Source organism: Corythoichthys intestinalis, chromosome 11 (genome assembly GCF_030265065.1).
Source record: "Corythoichthys intestinalis isolate RoL2023-P3 chromosome 11, ASM3026506v1, whole genome shotgun sequence".
NCBI classification, from domain to species: Eukaryota; Metazoa; Chordata; class Actinopteri; order Syngnathiformes; family Syngnathidae; genus Corythoichthys; species Corythoichthys intestinalis.
This window is the reverse complement of record NC_080405.1, coordinates 9,059,623-9,080,993: the sequence shown is the minus strand read 5'-3', so window position 1 is coordinate 9,080,993 and position 21,371 is coordinate 9,059,623. Positions and strand designations below refer to the sequence as shown.

Genomic DNA, 21,371 nt, shown 5'->3' with positions numbered 1-21,371 from the left:
ATAAAAACTACATATGTATGGATAGCTATGACCCCAATGAACATTTTGAGTTGCTGAAAGAAAAAAAAATGTTCAAAATGACTTAGTTATCACACCTCAAAGTAGCCTTACATATTATGTAAAATAACGCGAGAGGGGCGTTTTCAGTAAAACTGTCATTGTCAAAAAAATTGTCATGCACAGACAATTTTGATGTTATAACTTCATGCCTCATTCAAAGCTCTAATTATGTCAAATGAAGTATTATAATTATATATATATGTATATATATATATATATATATATATATATATATATATATATATATACAGCACAGTTAGTTTTCTCCGTAGTCCTTACATGGGCTTGTGTTGTCCTAAGTGGGTGGGTGGATAAATAAATCAATAAAAACTACATATGTATGGATAGCTCAGACCCCAACGAACATTTTGAGTTGCTGAAAGAAAAAAAATGTTCAAAAATGACTTAGTTATCACACCTCAAAGTAGCCTTACATATTGTGTAAAATAACACGAGAGGGGCGTTTTCAGTAAAACTGTCATTGTCAAAAAAATTCTCATGCATAGACAATTTTGTTGTTATAACTTGCCTAATTCAAAGCTCTAATTATGTCAAATGAAGTATTACAATTATTATTTTTCTATAATATATATACAGCACAGTTAGTTTTCTCCATAGTCCTTCTATGGGCTTGTGTTGTCCTAAGTGGGGAGGGGATAAATAAATAAATAAAAACTACATATGTATGGATAGCTCAGACCCCAACGAACATTTTGAGTTGTTGAAAGAAAAAAAAAATATTCAAAAATGACTTAGTTATCACACCTCAAAGTAGCCTTACATATTATGTAAAATAACACGAGAGGGGCGTTTTCAGTAAAACTGTCATCGTCAAAAAAATTCTCATGCATAGACAATTTTGTTGTTATAACTTCTTGCCTAATTCAAAGCTCTAATTATGTCAAATGAAGTATTATAATTATTATTATTTTTTATATATATACAGCACAGTTAGTTTTCTCAATAGTCCTTCTATGGGCTTGTGTTGTCCTAAGTGGGGGGGGTAAATAAATAAATAAAAACTACATATGTATAGATAGCTCAGACCCCAATGAACATTTTGAGTTGTTGGAAGAAAAAAAATATTCAAAAATGACTTAGTTATCACACCTCAAAGTAGCCTTACATATTATGTAAAATAACGCGAGAGGGGTAAAAACAATAACATCGCACGAGGGTTAAAACATCCAATGTGATTTCTGGATTCTTTTTTATATTATGTGTGGAAATGCATCTATGATTGAAATTTCAGACCTCTAGCTATTCTTGAAGTTGGTAAACTTGCAAAACCTCAAGGAGTGCAAATATTTCTGCTCCTCACTGTATATCTTAAAGAAAAAACTAAATTTCCTCTTTTTACAGTTTTTTTTTTTTTTTTAAATCCTCTTGAATGAACAGGAGGTGACGACACACAATTCACAACAAAGTAAAATGAAATTCTGAATAAAACATGGAACAAAGTATCCAATTAAATGAGAACAAAAAGACAGGAATGGGGGGGATGGTAATTGGCGCAAAAACAGAAATTTTAGAATATGCAAACCACCACTTACACAGCAAAACTACATCAAAAATGGGACAGAATCACACCAAAGAATGGGTTCTACTATTAAAAAAAACTTCTGCACCCTGCAACTGAAGTTTATGCTGCATATACCACAATAATGCTTATGTCCACACTCAATACAATGATGTCAACCAGGGTTTCGGAGTTATGATGGTGGTGCTGTTCCGACTCCGACTCCGACTTCGGGCTGCTGACCGACTCCGACTCCGACTCTTGGCTCGTCGCCACGACTCCGAGTGACTCGGACTCCGACTCAGGTCAGGCCACACCAGGGAGATGGGGGTGAACGAAGTGGCCAAACAAATCTACGCCAAATGGTATCATGATTCAATCCCATGCATCCCACTATCGAGTCTGAAGAGGCGGCTGGGGAACCTTCTGAAGTTGGTTCAGGAGGGCAACCACAGGTACCAGCAGCAGGAGAAAGGAGGAAAGGGGAAGCGTAAGGTGGCAGAGTACATGGAGCTCATCTCGAAGAAGGACCAGCTCTACGACATCTTTCCCAGGAAGCCGAATGGGGAGGAGGACAGGGAGAAGAATAAAAAGGTGGAAGAGGAGTGGGGAGTGAGCATGGGGAGAATGGAGGAACTGTACTACGAGGACCAGAGGACGGAGAGGAAGATGAAATGTGGAAAGGAAGTGGATCCTGTGTGGTACCAGGCCATGATGAAGAGGCAGAGGGCGAGAGAGAGGCTGGAGGCCTACAGGGAGGAAAAGGACAAGCAGTTCCTGTACCATCCTCTCTCCCACATAGAAGAGATACTGAATGAGGATGGCAGCCTGTCCAGCAGTGATGCCAGCAGCGATGAGGAGGAGGGTAGCGCTGCTAAGAAACCCAGAACAGAAGACACCAAGGAGGAGAGGAAAGGAAACACTACCGAAAAGAAAACAGAGGAAGTCCCGGACGCCATGGAAGAAGAAGAGAAGCAAGATGTGAACAGAAAGACAAGGAAGAGATTCATCGGAGCTGAAGAGGATGAAATGGACGAACTGCCAGAGAAGTACAGGCACATCAGGAAGAGTGAGAGAAAGGTGAAAGATGAGATATTAATAGCCATTGGAAACATGGTTGGTGAGGGTCTTTCACTGGATGAATCTGCCAAGGCTGTGGTTGAGGTGGGAAACGTTGTATTTGACAGAAAATGGAAGGTGCATCAGGAAGGAGATGAAACATTCGATGTCGATACACTACCAGCAAAGCCGAACATCAGGGAAGCTCTCAAGCAGCAGGAGGCCCAGGACCTGAATCTGATGGTGGACGAGTTGGAGCGGGGAAAGGAACAGCAGAGGCCCCTCACCCACTTCATCGACAGCACAACCAAGAAAGGTGTGGGAAAGTTTGCTGCCCAAGGCATCCACATCGGTAGGGACAGCCCCTATCCCCTCCCCATCCTCCCCGTAGACGGTGAAACCACAGAAGACGTGGCTATGCAGGTGTCCATGGGCCTCTCAATGGTGGCTGCGGTGAGGGGGATCACCAGTGATGAACTGTACAAGATGATCGACACCCACATGACAGATGCCGCTGAGCACAACAAGGGTCTGGCGGAGGTGCTGCAGGAGATGTACGACCTGGAAAGGCCGGCAGGGCAGCTCTTCTGCAGCAGCCACACCACCCTGGGAATGGCCTCAGCCATGAATAAGGTCATGAGGGTGCTGGAGGCAGAAATGGGCGTTGACAAGGTGATCCAGAGCTTCATGGTTGATCTGGACAGCAAGAACAGCAGCGTAGCAGGGCAGGCCCTTGACATGTGCTTGAAGTTGGTGGCCCCAGAGTACAGTGCCAAGCCCTGGAACAAGAACAAGGAGTTCATGATGTTCTTGGAGGAGAGGGGCACCAAGGCTGTCCTATTCAGCTACAAAGACAGCAGGTTCGGCTGCCTCTCCAGGGCTGCTGCAGTGCTGCTTTACCACTGGCCCCACCTGTGCGAGTTTCTCGCCCTAAACCCCAGCATCAACAACCGCCTTGCCTGTCTGGTGAGAGAGGTGATGGGACTCACCTACCTGAAGCCGGTGCTAGCAGTGTTCGCCTGCCTCGGTGTACACCTGGTGGAACCGTTCTTCGCCCACACCATCAGCCCCAGGGCCACCCACAGCAAACTCAAGCTCTTCTACACCAGCCTGTACAGAAGTATGGACGTCAAGGAGGTGCCTGAAGACTTCTACACCTTCAACAAGCCGGTGTTTGATGGGGTGGAGGATGATCTGTTGGAGGGCGTGAAGCTAAGCTACAAAGAGGAGGTTCTGGAGGCCGTCACGAAGGTGGCTAGGGAGCATGTGGAGGAAGTGACGAAGCTGGCCAGTGTGATGCTGCCGCACATGAGAACTGTGCTGGCCAGGCAGCGGCGGGACTACAGCATCGATGATGAGCGGTTCCCCGCTCAGTACCCAGTGGAGGAGCAAGCTGCGAACGTCGACGAAACCCCTGTGACAAACCTTGCGGCAGAGAGGGCTTGTGGTAAAGTCGACTACAGGCTTCACAAAACCCGCAGCCTCCAGGCTGTCAGCAGGCAGATGATTCTGCAAAGGTGCAAGGAGCTGAGGGAAGACCAAACCCCCAGCTTTAGGGGCTATAGGGAAGCGGCCATGGCAAAGAGGGAGCTGGAGCTCACCTGGACGAGCTCCATGAAGGAGAGGATGCAGAAGGGGTCTGATGAGAGGAGGGAGGCTTCACTGCAACACGAAAGGAAGAAACTGGAGTCCCTGGAGAAGCTGAAGGAGAGCGGTGGGCCCTTCACTTCGGCAAAGGAGGTGGACACCTTCCTGGCCGACATGACCGCTAACAACATGAAGGAGAAGCAGGAGAGGATGAAGACAGAGATGCAGTACGCGAGAGACACAAGCATGCTCCTTCCCAAGACAAATCCACTCTTCAAGATCAGAAAGACAGATATAAATGGGAAACAGAGAGACAAGACAGCTCAGGAGTTTGGGGAGGCTCTCAAGGTCTTCTTGGGGAGGAAGGGGGATAGGAAGGTGATGGACTACAACACCTTTAAAGAATGTCTCAGCAAGCTCGTGACAGGCTCCTAAAGCCGTTCTGTGAGACATGCGCAGTCTGTTGTTGTGCCTGACTTGAAATACATCGGTTGCCATGCTGTAATAATTCATTGCCTATACCTACCTATGTGTGCATATGCATGCCCATGTTGCAAAAATATACAATGTCAGGGTGCAGAAGTTTTTTTTAATCGCATGATCATTCCAAAGGTACCAATCATCATTATTTTAGGTGCGGAACACGTGATTGAGTGGCAATTTGCATCGGTTGAAGTTGACATTTATCATCCCCCCCTAACAGGAACGAATTATTTTAGAAAGTCCAATTGTGAGCCCCCCATCGGAGGTGGAATCAGAAAAAGGCTTCTTCTCCAGGGATTGCCTTTTACAGTGTATCACAAAAGTGAGTACACTTGAGGCCTGTTCTGAGTGGAACCTGCTCTTTTAAATCGCTGGATGATCTTAGCAGCTCAATTTCAGGGTGTTGGCAATCGTCTTGTAGCCTTGGCCATCTTCATGTAGCGCAACAATACGTCTTTTAAGGTCCTCAGAGAGTTCTTTGCCATGTGGTGCCATGTAGGAACTTTCAGTGACCAGTATGAGAGAGTGTGAGATCTGCACTACAAATATGAACACACCTGCTCCCTATGCACACCTGGACCTAGTAACACTAATGAGTCACATGACATTTTGGAGGGAAAATGACAAGTATTACTCAATTTGGAAATTTAGGGATGTAGTTTCTAAGGGGTTTACTCACTTTTGTTGCCAGGGGCTTAAATATTAATGGCTATATTTTGAGTTATTTTGAGGGGAAAATAAATTAACTCTATTATATAAGCTGCACACAGACTACTTTTAATTTTGTCAAAGTGTCATTTGTCAGTGTTGTCCCATGGAAATATATACTTAAATATCTGCAGAAATGCGAGGGTTGTACTCATTTTTGTGATACACTGTATAAAAGAATTTTCCGAGAACTATAGCCTAAATAACAGAACATAAGTCGCACAGCTGTCAGACTGAAAACAAAACCCCCCATATATAAGTTGCAGTCGCAGACCCAGTAAAACTATTTTTAAAAAGTGTGACTTATAGTCCAGAAAATAATGTAATTATTAATGATTGCCATGTATGAATATATATTCCTTCAACTTCTATCCCGGCAGTCTTGGTTTTGTCTTGGGGGAATTCTGCTCTCAGTAAAGTCTTATTCTCAGATAGTGTGGTCTTGACCCGAAATCTAAAAATAATAATGACATGGCATTGAAATAAGTTCTTGTCACACTTTGGGCCCATCTAATATAAGTGTAGTATTGTTTGAATATTAAACCCACCCTAGAACTGAGATAAAGGATGACCTTAATGAATGCTTTCCTCAACATGCTAGTTCTAGCAAAATGTTGCATCCTGTTACAAATCACAAATAACATGGTTTGCTAAACACGACAATGATTTGACTGTACACAAATAGCTAGCCTCTGTTGTCACCAGATCGGAATCAAACAGAGCATTTTTGAAATGTTACGGAAATCCTATATGCTGTCATGTGCGAGTATAGCCCCCAGAAATGCAAGTGCGGAGACTGCTGTCCAAGCTAAAGGGTATATACTGTGTGTGTGTGTATGTACAGTGCCTTGCAAAAGTTTTCGGCCCCCTTGAACCTTGCAACCTTTCGCCACATTTCAGGTTTCAAACATAAAGATATAAAATTTTAATTTTTTGTCAAGAATCAACAACAAGTGGGACACAATCGTGAAGTGGAACAAAATTTATTGGATAATTTAAACTTTTTTAACAAATAAAAAACTGAAAAGTGGGGCGTGCAATATTATTCGGCCCCCTTGTGTTAATACTTTGTAGCGCCACCTTTTGCTCCAATTACAGCTGCAAGTCGCTTGGGGTATGTTTCTATCAGTTTTGCACATCGAGAGACTGACATTCTTGCCCATTCTTCCTTGCAAAACAGCTCGAGCTCAGTGAGGTTGGATGGAGAGTGTTTGTGAACAGCAGTCTTCAGCTCTTTCCACAGATTCTCGATTGGATTCAGGTCTGGACTTTGACTTGGCCATTCTAACACCTGGATACCTTTATTTTTTAACCATTCCATTGTAGATTTGGCTTTATGTTTTGGATCATTGTCCTGTTGGAAGATAAATCTCCGTCCCAGTCTCAGGTCTTGTGCAGATACCAACAGGTTTTCTTCCAGAATGTTCCTGTATTTGGCTGCATCCATCTTCCTGTCAATTTTAACCATCTTCCCTGTCCCTGCTGAAGAAAAGCAGGCCCAAACCATGATGCTGCCACCACCATGTTTGACAGTGGGGATGGTGTGTTCAGGGTGATGAGCTGTGTTGCTTTTACGCCAAACATATTGTTTTGCATTGTGGCCAAAAAGTTCAATTTTGGTTTCATCTGACCAGAGCACCTTCTTCCACATGTTTGGTGTGTCTCCCAGGTGGCTTGTGGCAAACTTTAAACGAGACTTTTTATGGATATCTTTGAGAAATGGCTTTCTTCTTGCCACTCTTCCATAAAGGCCAGATTTGTGCAGTGTACGACTGATTGTTGTCCTATGGACAGACTCTCCCACCTCAGCTGTAGATCTCTGCAGTTCATCCAGAGTGATCATGGGCCTCTTGGCTGCATCTCTGATCAGTTTTCTCCTTGTTTGAGAAGAAAGTTTGGAAGGACGGCCGGGTCTTGGTAGATTTGCAGTGGTCTGATGCTCCTTCCATTTCAATATGATGGCTTGCACAGTGATCCTTGAGATGTTTTGAGAGATGAGATGTTGATTCTATTTATCATCATCGGTCATTTAGGACAACACTGGATCATTCAGAGATCCTCACTGAACTTCTGGAGTGAGTTTGCTGCACTGAAAGTAAAGGGGCCGAATAATATTGCACGCCCCACTTTTCAGTTTTTTATTTGTTAAAAAAGTTTAAATTATCCAATAAATGTTGTTCCACTTCACGATTGTGTCCCACTTGTTGTTGATTCTTGACAAAAAAACTATATTTCATATCTTTATGTTTGAAGCCTGAAATGTGGCAAAAGGTTGCAAGATTCAAGGGGGCCGAATACCTTTGCAAGGCACTGTATATATATATATATATATATATATATATATATATATATATATATTTATACAGTATATTAGGGCTGTCAAAATTATTGCGTTAACGGGCGTTAATTATTTTTTAAAAATTAATCACGTTAAAATATTTGACGCAATTAACGCATGCACTGAATGACCAGCTCGCACATTGCCTTAAACAGATTATAATGAGGCCGTTTATGGACATTAAGAGTGAAGAGAATGCCACCGGCCGAAACTTATTTCGGTAAGTTTTCTTTCTTTTAGTGGCAATTATGTGTCTCTTGTTGTATTTTGGGTAAGATATGTACAGACATATATATTTTATAAAGGCGAGTGGACACAGGCGTTCTTTGGACCGTGTCGTTTATTGGCATTAGCTTCTCCTTCACAACAAACATAAGTATCGTTTAGTGAAAGCACAACAACAACAAAAAATCCTATCTCTCTCAAAAAAAATAATGTTCACAAAAAGAAAAGCACTGCAGTCTATAGTAATGAGGCCCTATTCTCACAGTTAAACAACAATGCAAAATGAACTGGCATTCCATATCAAAATAGCCATGCAAAATACACATAAAACTTACTCAGACTTTGGTCACTCTATTCTTATTATTGTTATTTTTATTCTTATTATTATCATATTAACTCTACTTTTGATTGAAAATTTTACAAATTTTATTAAAACGAAAACATGAAGAGGGGTTTTAATATAAAATTACTATAACTTGTAACTATACCATTTGTCTTTTAAAAGCTGTCCGTGAATCACTTTAACAGAAAGATTGTTAATAATGCCATTTGTGGATTTATTGTTACAATAAACAAATACAGTACTTATGTACAGTATGTCGTATGTATATATCCGCCTTGTGTCTTATCTTTCCATTCCAACAATAATTTACAGAAAAATATGGCATATTTTATAGATGGTTGGAATTGCGATTAATTGCGATTAATTATGATTAATTAATTTTAAAGCTGTAATTAACTCGATTAAAAATTTTAATCGTTTGACACTCCTAATATATATGTATATATGTGTGTATATGTGTGTATATATATATATATATATATATATATATATATATATATATGTGTGTGTGTGTGTGTGTGTGTGTATAATTAATTTTTTTAATTAATCCCGTTAAAATATTTGACGCAATTAACGCACAAATGCCCTGCTCAAACAGATTAAAATTAAAGCACAGTGAAAGCTGTACTTGTTGTGTTTTTCGGAGTTTTGCCGCCCTCTGCTGGCACTTGGGTGCGACTGATTTTATAGGCTTCAGCACCCATGAGCATAGTGTATTTAATTATTGACATCAACAATGGCTAACGGGCTACTAGTTCATTTTTTGATTGAAAATTTTTACAAATTTTATTAAAACGAAAACATGAAGAGGGGTTTTAATATAACATTTCTATAACTTGTACTAAAATTTATCTTTTAAGAACTACACGTCTTTCTATCCATGGATTGCTTTAACAGAATGTTAATAATGGTAATGCCATCTTGTTGATTTATTGTTATAATAAAGAAATACAGTACTTATGTACCGTATGTTGAATGTATATATCCATCTTGTGTCTTATCTTTCCATTTCAACAATAATTTACAGAAAAATATGGCATATTTTATAGATGGTTTGAATTGCGATTAATAACGATTAATTAATTTTTAAGCTGTACTTAACTCGAATAAAAATTTTAATCGTTTGACACCCCTAATATATATATATGTGTGTACAGGCACCTACGATGAAATTTTCAGACTTGCAAAATAGCAGGGTGCTCAAATACTTTTTTCTTCACTGAATATATATATATATACTGTATATAACTGTTTTGACCAAAGTATGTCAAGAGGACAAAAATGCCCTTGACTATACCTGCTGTTTCTGTTGAAAATATAAAACTATTCCGTCTAACTTTTTTCTGTTGAATGTTTATCATAACAAGTTAAATAAATATTATCAAGCTTTAAAACGGTTTGTTGGGATCGTTTGGTTGTCAATTTGACATCAATCTTACAAATTTTGACAAAAAATGTGGGCTTTTTTTTTTTTTTTTTTTTGGTCGTTTTGATTTTGATTATAATTGGTCAGTGAAGAAAACAACAGTTTGTACATAAAGGTTATGGTGTCCTGAAAAAAGGGACCCAACCAGGCCATTGTGATTTTTTTCTGGCAACATCAAAGGCATGAAAAATCAGACAATATAGGCACGGACCTTAAAGGGTTAAAAGTCTTTGCTCAGTGATCAAACGCACTAAACCCTTTGCGTTAGTATTAGCATTTAGCGTGGTGAGCGTTGATATATATTTTTTTAAATACAGACAGTTCGTGGCGTCCAGATGGGTATCATTATTGAAAAAAAATTACTTACTACCTAGTGATTGTGTATTATCATCACCAAGTTGGCACTGTCCTTGTGGATGCCACAATATGAGCTCATTTGTCAATGTTCTTTTGATATTGTTGGAAATCTTTATTTTTGGACTAAAACGTTTAAATTTAACAGACAAAGACATTGTAAGTAATTGTTGACTAAAACTAGACAAGATAAGACAAAAACATTTTGAAATGAAAGACTAAGAAGTATTTTTGTCCATTGGCTCAGGCTAATTAAAAGGACTGCCAAAAACAACACTGCTTCTAAGAAAGACTGATTAAGATGTTTATTTCATGGCTCTTTTGAAGAAGAAAGCAGCTGATTGACAGACTGAGTAATTTGCCGCCTTGCAATTTGGATATTGCTGCAAACGAATGGCAGGGGCTGAACTGGTGTCCCTATACTTTTCCAATGAAGGATGTGAAGGCAGTGACAGAAAGGAATCAAGAGATTGACATGTTTATGTGTAATGTTGTATTGTGTGTTCTGCTCTTCTAAAAGATTTATTTACTGTATGTCTTCTACTTACACTGCCTTTCGAGATGTAGTTGGAGTCATGCATGATGTCTCTTGCCAGCCCAAAGTCACAGATCTTCACTAGTTTGCCCTCACAGATCAGCACATTCCTGGCAGCGAGGTCACGATGAACACACTGCACAGGTGAAAGATCCACCGCATGCAAAATTACAAATTAAGTAAATGCGAGTCACATTTATCAGTTTGGATTCTGCAAAGCATGCTCAAACTAGCGTGTCATAAAGATCATATGAACTCATTCGCTGCCATTGATGACTTCAGAGAGTCAACCCATCTGAACGTCTCATCAAATTGGATGCCTATCACTGTCAATGGCAGCAGATGAGTTAACAAAAGTGTTTTGTAAAAGGTCTTTTTTCTTTTGAGTGTTTTCTGTCAATGTCTTACATTTTTGGAGGCCAGGAACTCCATGCCTTTCGCCACTTGGTAGCTGAAACCCAGCAGGTCGTCATAGGTGAGTGTGGACGAGTTACTGATGATCAGGTCCAGTCTGCTGTCAACTAAACAATATGACCCATAAGAGAAGGTGAGCAGATAAACATGAAAATGGCTGTGAACTAAACAATATGAAATGACTCGTAAGAGAAGGGGAGGGGATAAAACATGAAAATGGAGAAAGTGCAGCCATCCTGTGATTGCTTGATTCCAGAGGTGGGTAGTTATGCATTATTATTATTATATCATGAGCCAGCACAATGGAATCTACACCTTATCCTGTGTTTCATAAGTTTTACCACACCACAGTTTTTACTTTTTTACCTTTACTCCCGTATTTTTCGGACTATAAGTCGCAGTTTTTTTTCATAGTTTGGATGGGGGTGCGACTTATACTCAGGAGCGACTTATGTGTGAAATTATTAACACATTATTATATCATTTCACATGTTATTTTGGTGTTTTGGAGTGACACGGATGGTTTGGTAAACTTGTAAGCATGTTCTTTACGCTATAGTTATCTGAATAACTCTTAATAGCTATGTTATGTCAACATACTGGCCACGTTTGCATTTTGTTGTTCATGCATCATGTAACATTTTCATACTGTACACTTATTCAGCATGTTGTTCTATATTGTATTTTTATTTTAAATTGCCTTTCAAGATGAAATATCTGTTCTATGTGCTGGATTTTATCAAGTAAATTTCCCCCCAAAATGCGACTTATATACAGTGGGGAGAACAAGAATTTGATACACTGCCAATGGTTTTTCCCATTGACTGTGTATCAAATACTTGTTCTCTCCACTGTATGTTTTTTCCTCTATATTGGGCATTTTATGGCTGGTGCGACTTGTATTCAGGTGTGACTTATAGTCCGAAAAATACGGTACATACACAGGAGTTGTTATATTTTTCCTGTTTATTTTACATACTGTATTAGATTTGACTTTATATTTGTCAGCGATGCCCACAGTAGCTCTACAATTTTTACCAATGAGATGTACCGTATTTTTCGGACTATAAGTCGCAGTTTTTTTCATAGTTTGGCCGGGGGTGCGACTTTTACTCTAGAGCGACTTATGTGTGAAATTATTAACACATTATTATATCATTTTACAAGTTATTTAGGTGTTTTGGAGTGACACTGATGGTTTGGTAAACTTGTTAGCATGTTTTTTTATGCTATAGCTATCTGAATAACTCTTAATAGCTATGTTACGTTCACATACCGGCCACGTTCACATTTGGTTGTTCATGCATCATGTAATATTATCATGCTGTACAGCTATTCAGCATATTGTTCTCTATTGTATTTTTATTTTAAATTGCCTTTCAAGATGACAAAGCTGTTCTATGTGTTGTATTTTATCAAGTAAATTTCCACCCAAAATGCAACTTACACTCCGGTGCGACCTATATATGTTTTTTTCCTCTTCGTTGGGCATTTTATTGCTGGTGCGACTTAAGGCCGAGTTAAGCTTCCGCGCCAGACCTGCGCCGACAAGGAAGACCCGATTTACGACCCTCCGCTTTAGCCTCTCTGGCTCCTTTTTTTTCTGACTTGTCGTCGCGTCAACGCGTGTGACGTGGCGGAAATGGACTATGATTGGTCCGCTCAGACTGTTGTTTCCGGTTCAGTGCAAAATCACCACCATTGACAAACATTATTTTTCAACACGCAAAAATGGACCAAGCTAACGAGAGTATCAAAGAAGAGCAAGTATGACAACTTCTACAATGTCTCGTCAAGACATTATGAAGATTGCCAAATGGCAAGCAATTCGTGGAAGGAGGTTGCTTAAAATACGGGGCTGGAGGTCAGCCAGCAATTGAATTAAAAAAATGGAAGAACCACCGAGACAAGTACAGTATGTGTGTGTTCGGAATCGAATGGCCACATGAAGCGGTGACCCAGTCGGCCAAAAACTGCCAGCTTTTTATCACTTTATGTCGTATTTTTGGTTGGTACACTTCATCACTTGTTGTGTTTATATTTTTGCTGTGAGTCTGTGACTTTTTTACGTGTCACACTTCAAGTACATAAAGAATAAAGCACAGGTTCGGTGTCAAAAGAGTTGTTTTGATGTTAAATTTACAGTTCACACTCGATACATCATCACTGATTGCGAATGCCTCTGTGCTTTTATGATAACGTCAACATCAAGGCGTCCAACGCAGTTTGGGAAGTTCTCTAGCCGCCACAAATCTGCTATTGCTTCCCACTGGCTGGTTGTAGGACACGGCAAACAAATCGGGCTGGAGGGCTTTGCAGACCTCGGACAAAACGCTGGACGCAGTGCTCGACGCCAGTTTGAAGCTAGCCGCCATAGCTTGATGGTTTCCACCCGCGGCTAGAACTCTCTGTGCGGCATCAAAAGTTGGACAGACCGCCTCGAAACCTTCTGCGCCTGCGCCTCAACATTTGTATGATCAACCTTTATTCAATGTTGATGAAGATCCACATTCAAGCGTTCCATCTTGCATTGTTTATTTTTTCTCCGTTAAACTAGACTAGAGGAAGTCAACAAGCATGCCCCCAAACCGTACAAACATAAGGCCACGCTCCTCTAATGGCTTGGCAGTGAATTACAGAGCAACTCGTTCCCTCACTGCAGAACTATCGAATGCTCATTGACGCCGTAGTCACTTCGCCGTCACCGCAACGTAGGAGCATAACTCAGGCTTTATACTCAGGTTCGACTTATAGTCCGAAAAATACGGTAGTAACAATAATCACATGACTCCATTATAGCAATCGGACATCACATGACAACACACAAGCTTACAGTGGGAAGTCTTATGATCACACCGGTGTCATAAAAACTAGACAATTGCCACATAGAGCGCAGTACTCAAAGGTTTTACTCCCAGTTTTATATGGCGCTGAGAAACAACAAAAATGGTCGTTATAATATATTCATTCATTTTCTATGCCGCTTGTCCTCACGAGGGTCACCGAGGTGCTGGAGCCTATCCCAGCTAACTACAGGCAGTAGGTAGGGTACACTATGAACTGTTGCCAGCCAATCGTGGGTACAATGAGACAAACAACCATTCACACACACTTATACCTATGGACAATTTAGAGTGTTCAATCAGCCTACAACACATATTTTTGGGATGTGGGAGGAAACCGGAATCTGCGGAGAAAACCCTCAAACATGCAAACTCCACACAGGTAGGCCGTAGCCTGAGATTGAACCCAGAACTGTGAGGCGGATGTACCAACCACTCAGCCATCGTGCCACCTAGTTATTATTTGATGGTAGGAAATGTGTTTTGTCTACTATAGGGCACTCAAGCTCTTGGACAGGTGATGTTTAAGTTCTGTAGATTTTTTTAGACGGAATTCATTGATTTTTGTGTATTTTTTTGGACTAATATGGTCATATAATAGGTTATATTATACTATAATGATAATGAATAAAATTAAAAAATATACCAGTTTCAGAAATCAGACAATGTAAGCAGGTACCTATTACTTGAGTATTCTTTTTCGCCGAATCCTTTTTTTTTAAAATTTGTACTTTGGTAACTTTGGGATAACTACTTTTATTTTTATTGTATTAATGTTATTTTGAATTAGCTCTACTCTTACTTAAATACTTAATTTTTGGCTACTCTACCCACCTCTGCTTGCATCATCAGTGAGAAAGTGTGAATGAGAGTGTGCTTCATTAGCGTGTTAAAGCCCATCAGTTTCAAGGTAAGTGGGTGCAAGTGGGTATCTGGGCAATTAAAACTGCAGTAATGTGAGGGAGAGTCTTTTTGCATGTGTGTGAAATTGCTTCTCAGTGACAGCCTACAGTGGTATGAAAATGTATCTGAACCTTTTGGAATTTCTCACATTTCTGCATAAAATCACCATCAAATTTGATCTGATCTTTTGCAAAATCACACAGATGAAAATACAGTGTCTTCTAACCACCCAAACATTTATATTTTAATGATAGCATGCAAATAATGACAGAAGGGGAAAAATAAGTAAGTGAACCCTCTGCCTAAGTAGACTTAAAGGGCAATTGAAACCAATTTTTACCAAACATTTAAATCAGGTATGTGCCCAATCACTGATGAGTGGTTTAAAGCTGCCCTGCCCACTATAAAACACACACCTGGGAAGAAATGTCTCGATGAGAAGCACTGTCTGATGTGCATCATGGCTCGGTCAGAAGAGCTGTCTGAAGACCTGGGATCAAGGATTGTTGATTTGTATAAAGCTGGGAAAGGATACAAAACCATCTCTAAAAGTCTGGATGTTCATCAATCCACAGTCAGAGAAGTTGTCTACAAATGGAGAGAGTTTGGCACTGTTGCTTCTCTCCCATGGAGTGGCCGTCCACCAAAGATGACGCCAAAAGTTTAGTGCAAAATACTCAGAGAGGCAAAAAAGAACCCTAGAGTGTCTGCTAAAGACTTACAGAAATCACCGGCACAGTCCAATATCTCTGTGCACACATGACCTATATGAAAAACTACGGTCAAGAATGGTGTTCAGGGCCTGGATAACTTACAATCATTAATGGAAGAATGAATTCAAAAGTTTTATCAGGATGTTTTGCAGAAAAACCTGAGGCCGTCAGTCAGACAGTTGGAAGCTAAATAGAGGATGGATGCTGCAACAAGACAATGATCCAAAACACAGATGTAAATCAACTTCAGAATGGTTTCAGAAGAACAAAATACACATTCTGGAGTGGTCAATCAAAGTCCAGACTTGAACCCCATTTAGATGCTGTGGCATTATCTAAAGATAGCGATTCTTGTCAGACATCCCAGGAATCTGACTGAAATACAGCATTTTTGAAGAGACGAATGGGCCATGATTAGTCCTGATCGATGTGCCAGACTGATCTGCAGCTACAGGAAGCGTCTGTTTGAAGTTATTGCTGTCAAGGGGGGGGGGGGGGGGGGTTCACAAAAAATTAAATGTGATGATTCACTTACTTTTTTCCCCCCTTCTATCATTATTTGCATACTATCCTCATTAAAATATGAAAACCTATAAATGTTTAGGTGGTTTTAGTTAAACCAGACACTGTTTTTTCATCTATGTGATTTTGACAAAGATCAGATCACATTTGATGATGATTTTATGCAGAAATGTGAGAAATTCCAAAAGGTTCAGATTTTTTTTCATACCACTGAATGTCCTTCATATTAGCATTCGTCCATTTGCCTGATACTGTTAAATCTTTCATCAATAAAATCATATGTTGCTTGTTGATATACAAGATTAAACCACATCAACAGCAACCGTTGCGGCTATATAAAGAATATCACATTCCCCAGGGCTCCTACGCCTTTGAGGCAGATGCTACGTGGGTGTTTGCACATCACACGGAGTAATGGCGGAAAATGAATTTTTGTCAGCACAGAAACAGAAGACATCAGTGAGACACATGGCTCCATTCAGACCTTGTTCCTGGTAGAGGTCCTGCTGATAGGTCGACTCGTACGGAGATGGCTGAATGTCGGCGTATTTAATGGAATCCATTTGTTCTTGCATTGGGACATAGATGGAGGGCTCATCTTTGCTCATGTCCATGTAACCTCCATCACTTTCGCTTCCAAATGAGACATAGCTGTATGGAAGAAGATTTGGGTAACGACATGATCAGGGTTGTAATACTTTGAGTTTTGGCAGTGGCGAAATGTAACGGAGTAAACATACTTGAAGTACATTTTTGTGTATCTGTACTTTAGTACAATTATGAACTGGTACTGTTTACTTTTACACTATATTTTACAGCAAGTATCTGTACTTTTTACTGTTTGTTTTCTTTTTTTCCTCATTGTGAATTGATAGATTGTTTTTTATGCCTCCGGCACAATCAATAAGCCATGTGCAGCTATACTGTACAGTGTATCACAAAAGTGAGTACACCCCTCGCATTTCTGCAGATATTTAGGTATATCTTTTCATGGGACAGCATTGACAAAATGACACTTTTGACACAATGAAAAGTAGTCTGTGTGCAGCTTATATAATAGTTATTTTCCCCTCAAAATAACTCAAAATATAGGCATTAATATCTAAACCCCTGGCAACAAAGGTGAGTACACCCCTTTGAAAAAACGTACATCCCTGAATGTCCAAATTGAGTACTGCTTGTCATTTTCCCTCCAAAATGTCACGTGACTTGTTACAGGCGTGCTGTCAGCATTGCTGCAGACATTGAAGAGGTGGGGGGTCAGCCTGTTAGTTAGACCATACGCTGCACTCTACATCAAATTGGTGTGCATGGCTGTCACCCCAGGAGGAAGCCTCTTCTGAAGACAGTACACAAGAAAGCCCGCCCGTCTCATCAGACCGTAGGACATGGTTCCAGTAACCCATGTGCTTTGCTGACATGTCTTCAGCAAACTGTTTGCAGGCTTTCTTGTATACTTAATGGCTATATTTGAGTTATTTTGAGGGGAAAATAAATTCTAATAAACTCTATTTTATAAGCTGCACACGAACTACTTTTCATTGTGTCAAAGTGTCATTTTGTCAGTGTTGTCCCATGAAAATATATACTTAAATATCTGCAGAAATGCATGGGGTGTACTCACTTTTGTGATACACTCTAACTGAGCGCTAGAGGCAGCAAATTGAGTCCAAGCAAGATTAGGCAGGTGAACAAGATATTGACAGAAAAAAAAAACACCACTCTTGTGCAGTAGGTGGCTGTATTCACCTGATAGTTGCTTGCAATCTGCCTTTACTTTTTACTTGTAAAGTAAATTTTAAAGCAAGTACTTTTGTACTTTTACTTGAGTCAATTTTTTCTTAGATGCTTGAACTTAAGTAATTTTTTAAAACCTGTATCTGTACTTTTACTTAAGTAAAAAAAGTGAGTACTTCGTCCTCCACTGCTTAATGTATAGATCTGTAATTTGCATAGTTTCAAACCAAGTTGCACATAGAAATGTGATGGAAAGATGAGACAAACTCTATACGTCTTAAGAACTTATTACATCAAGGGAATCATATAATTATGAAAAACTGATTAAGACAGGGATGTGAAAAAAAGATTTAGGCCAGTTAGGTGAGTCATTTACAAAGAGATACTTTTAAGACAGACATGTTTTTTTTTTTTTTTTTTTTTTTTTTTAATGAAAACATGTTTTTTTCCCCCTTTCTAATCTAAAAAAAAAATAATGGATACACAAAATTCACCTTCTGTATTGTTTATCCTCAAATATAATATTTTTAAATATTCTGTAAAAAGTCCATATGCATTTTTCTTACCCTTTCCTTTGACTGAGGGGACTGCTTCCCCTCGAGATCAAGTAGCCGTCATCTTGGTTCTTCTCAGCATAATATTGTAAGAAGGTGTGTTTGTTTCTGTGCAGGTAGTCCACCAAGTCACCATAGCGACAGTACTCAGTCACCAGGTATAGAGGACCTGATTGGTTGATCAAAGAAAGTAGGAAAAAGATTGGATTAACTCCCTGCATTATTCACAGATAAACAGTATATACAGGGGCGGAATAAATTTAGAGCAAGGCAGGGGTGAGGAACATGACTGGTCCCCCGAAACCCAAATACCGTTAATAAAGATAATCATAACATTTCACAACATACACGTCCCAAAAAGCGAAGCTTTCAAGCTTCATCTCCAGGGAGATCATTTTGAATTCCGTCAAATGGACATTAACAATAATGAACCATGAGAACAACAAAAATAATAAAACAACTATTTCAAAGAAGTTCAGCATCACAGATAGTGATCACATCAGTTTCAGACTCAGTTGAATTATTTAAAAAAATGAGCTCACAGTAGGTTACTAGCCTATTGTACAGTGAAGAACATAAGTATTTGAACATCCTGCTATTTTGCAAGTTCTCCCACTTAGAAATCATGGAGGGGTCTGAAATTTTCACCGTAGGTTCAAGTCCACTGAGAGAGAGAGAGAATCTAAAAAGAAAATCCAGAAATCACAATGTATGATTTATTAATGATTTATTTGTGTGATACAGCTGCAAATATGTATTTGAACACCAGAGAAAATGAATGGTAACATTTGGTACAGTAGCCCTTGTTTGCAATTACAGAGGTCAAACATTTCCTGTAGTATTTCACCAGGTTTGCACACACTGCAGGAGGGACCTTGGCCCACCCATCAGTCAGGCTTCTGGGATGTCGCTGAGAAACATGGAGTTTGAGCTCCCGCCGAAGGTTTTCTATTGGTTGTAGGTCTGGAGACCGGCTAGGCCATGCTAGAACCTTGTTATGCTTCTTGCAGAGCCACTCCTTGGTTTTCCTGGCTGTGTTCTTCGGGTCATTGTCATGTTGGAAGACCCAGGCACAACCCATCTTCAGTGCTCTGACTTGTTCCCCAAAATCTTACAATACAGGCCCCAGTCATCCAGTCTTTAATGCAGTGCACTCGTCCTGTCCCATGTGCAAAAAAACACCCCGTAAGCATGATGCTACTACCCCCATGCTTCACAGTAGGAATGGTGTTCTTGAGATATTACTCATCATTCTATTTCCTCTAGACAAGGTTAGTGCAATTATGATCATAAGGTTCTATTTTACTCACATCTGACCACAAAACTGGCTTTCATGACTCCTCTGCATCATCCAAATGGTCATAGGCAAACTTAAAACGGGCCTTGACATTTGCTGGTTTAAGCAGGGGATCTTTCCGTACCATGCATGATTTGAAACAATGATGTCTAAGTGTATTTCCAACAGTAATCTCGGAAACGGTGGTCCCAGAGCTTTTCAGGTCATTGACCAACTCCTGTTGTGTAGTTCTGGGCTAATTCCCCACCTTTCTTAGGATTACTGAGACCCCACAAGGTGATTTCTTACATGGGGCTCCACTCAGTTGAGATTGACCATCATGTTAAGCTTCTTCCATTTTCTAATGATTGCTCCAACAGTGAACCTTTTTTCACTAAGATGCTTGGCAATTGCTCCGTAGCCCTTTACAGCCTTGTAGAGGTGAACAAATTTGTCTCCTGTGTCTTTGGACAACTCTTTGGTCTTGACCATGTTAAACGTTTGAGTCTTTTTGATTGTATGGGGTGGACAGGTGTCTTCTTGATGCTATAGGCCCCAAACAAGTACATTTGATTCAGGATAATACATGGGGTGGAGGTGGACCTTTAATAGGCGAACTAACAGGTCTTTCAGGGTCAGAATTCTAGCTGATAGACAAGTGTTCAAATACTCATTTGCAGCTGTATAACACAAATAAATTGTTTAAAAAAATCATGCATTGCGATTTTTCTTTTTAGATTATCTCACTCACAGTATACATGCACCTACGATGAAAATTTCAGACTCCTCCATGATTTCTGAGTGCGAGAACTTGCAAAATAACACAGTGTTCAAATACTTATTTTATCCACTCTATATCAGTATGTTCAAGCTCTGTCTTGGATCAGCTGGCACCTGCTGAGGTTCTTAACACTACCACTATCTCGCTGACAAGAAAAAAAGGGCTTTTTACAGGCTAATGGCCTGTGAAGTCTCCACTCATGTTGTTGTTGGTGTGTATACTATTGTTTTTGAGCTACTCCCCCTTTATTTGTGGACGGATTACAGTGAAATTTGGCAGGCATATTCTAGGGATGTATATACATCTATTTTCAAATCCTGATTTATATGTATGTGTGTGTGTCAAATCCTGATTTATATGTATGTGTGTGTGTATCAGGGCTGATTGATTAAATGTGATTAATTGTCATTGTCTGGCATGTATGTTATGTGTCAGCCAGAAGAGGGCAGTCTTCAGTATGTAGTAGCACACAACGCATTTAAGGTGGACAAAGGTGGCTGCAATAACAACACTTAACAGTTTACCAATTATTTTCACACAATGTGCTCTAGTTTTTGAATGCCATCAAATCTAGACCTGCTCCGCCAAAAGAAACCAATTTTCTTCACGAAAGTGTCACTTGCGTGTCCATTAAATCACCAGCACCATATCGGTATGCAAACATAATAATTACGCAGGCTGGTCTACTAAATTATAAAACTTTTGGGGCGTTGTCTTTGCTGTCAGGAAAATACAAGCGTTGTGGTGTTTATTATAATCCCTACCTAGAAATCTGTGTTGTCAAAGATGTTTGTGTGTTCATCTCCTGGAGGTCGAACAAAATACGTGTCCAGTTTTGGCAATATGACGTTTTATTTTTCTCATTTTCCCCTTTATTTCTACTCGCATGCTTGTATGACAGAACTCATGCCACCTGTTCCAATTAACTGTTCCAACTCTGTGGTGATAAGTCTTTATGTTTCATATACGTATTTTGTGTTTTGTTTTCTTT

General features: G+C 39.8%; 1 protein-coding gene across 3 annotated transcripts in view; it reads right to left on the bottom strand.

The window, feature by feature from the left end:
- The window catches only part of pdgfrb (platelet-derived growth factor receptor, beta polypeptide), a 125,882-nt gene that overhangs the window by 19,678 nt on the left and 84,833 nt on the right, over positions 1 to 21,371 (bottom strand). For all 3 annotated transcript variants that reach the window (XM_057849678.1, XM_057849679.1, XM_057849677.1), the window contains 4 exons: positions 18,336 to 18,492; positions 16,517 to 16,683; positions 11,046 to 11,158; positions 10,651 to 10,773 (listed from right to left, as the gene is read on the bottom strand). In XM_057849678.1, the coding sequence (XP_057705661.1) occupies positions 10,651 to 10,773; positions 11,046 to 11,158; positions 16,517 to 16,683; positions 18,336 to 18,492 (560 nt within the window). The remainder of the gene's footprint in view (positions 1 to 10,650; positions 10,774 to 11,045; positions 11,159 to 16,516; positions 16,684 to 18,335; positions 18,493 to 21,371) is intronic.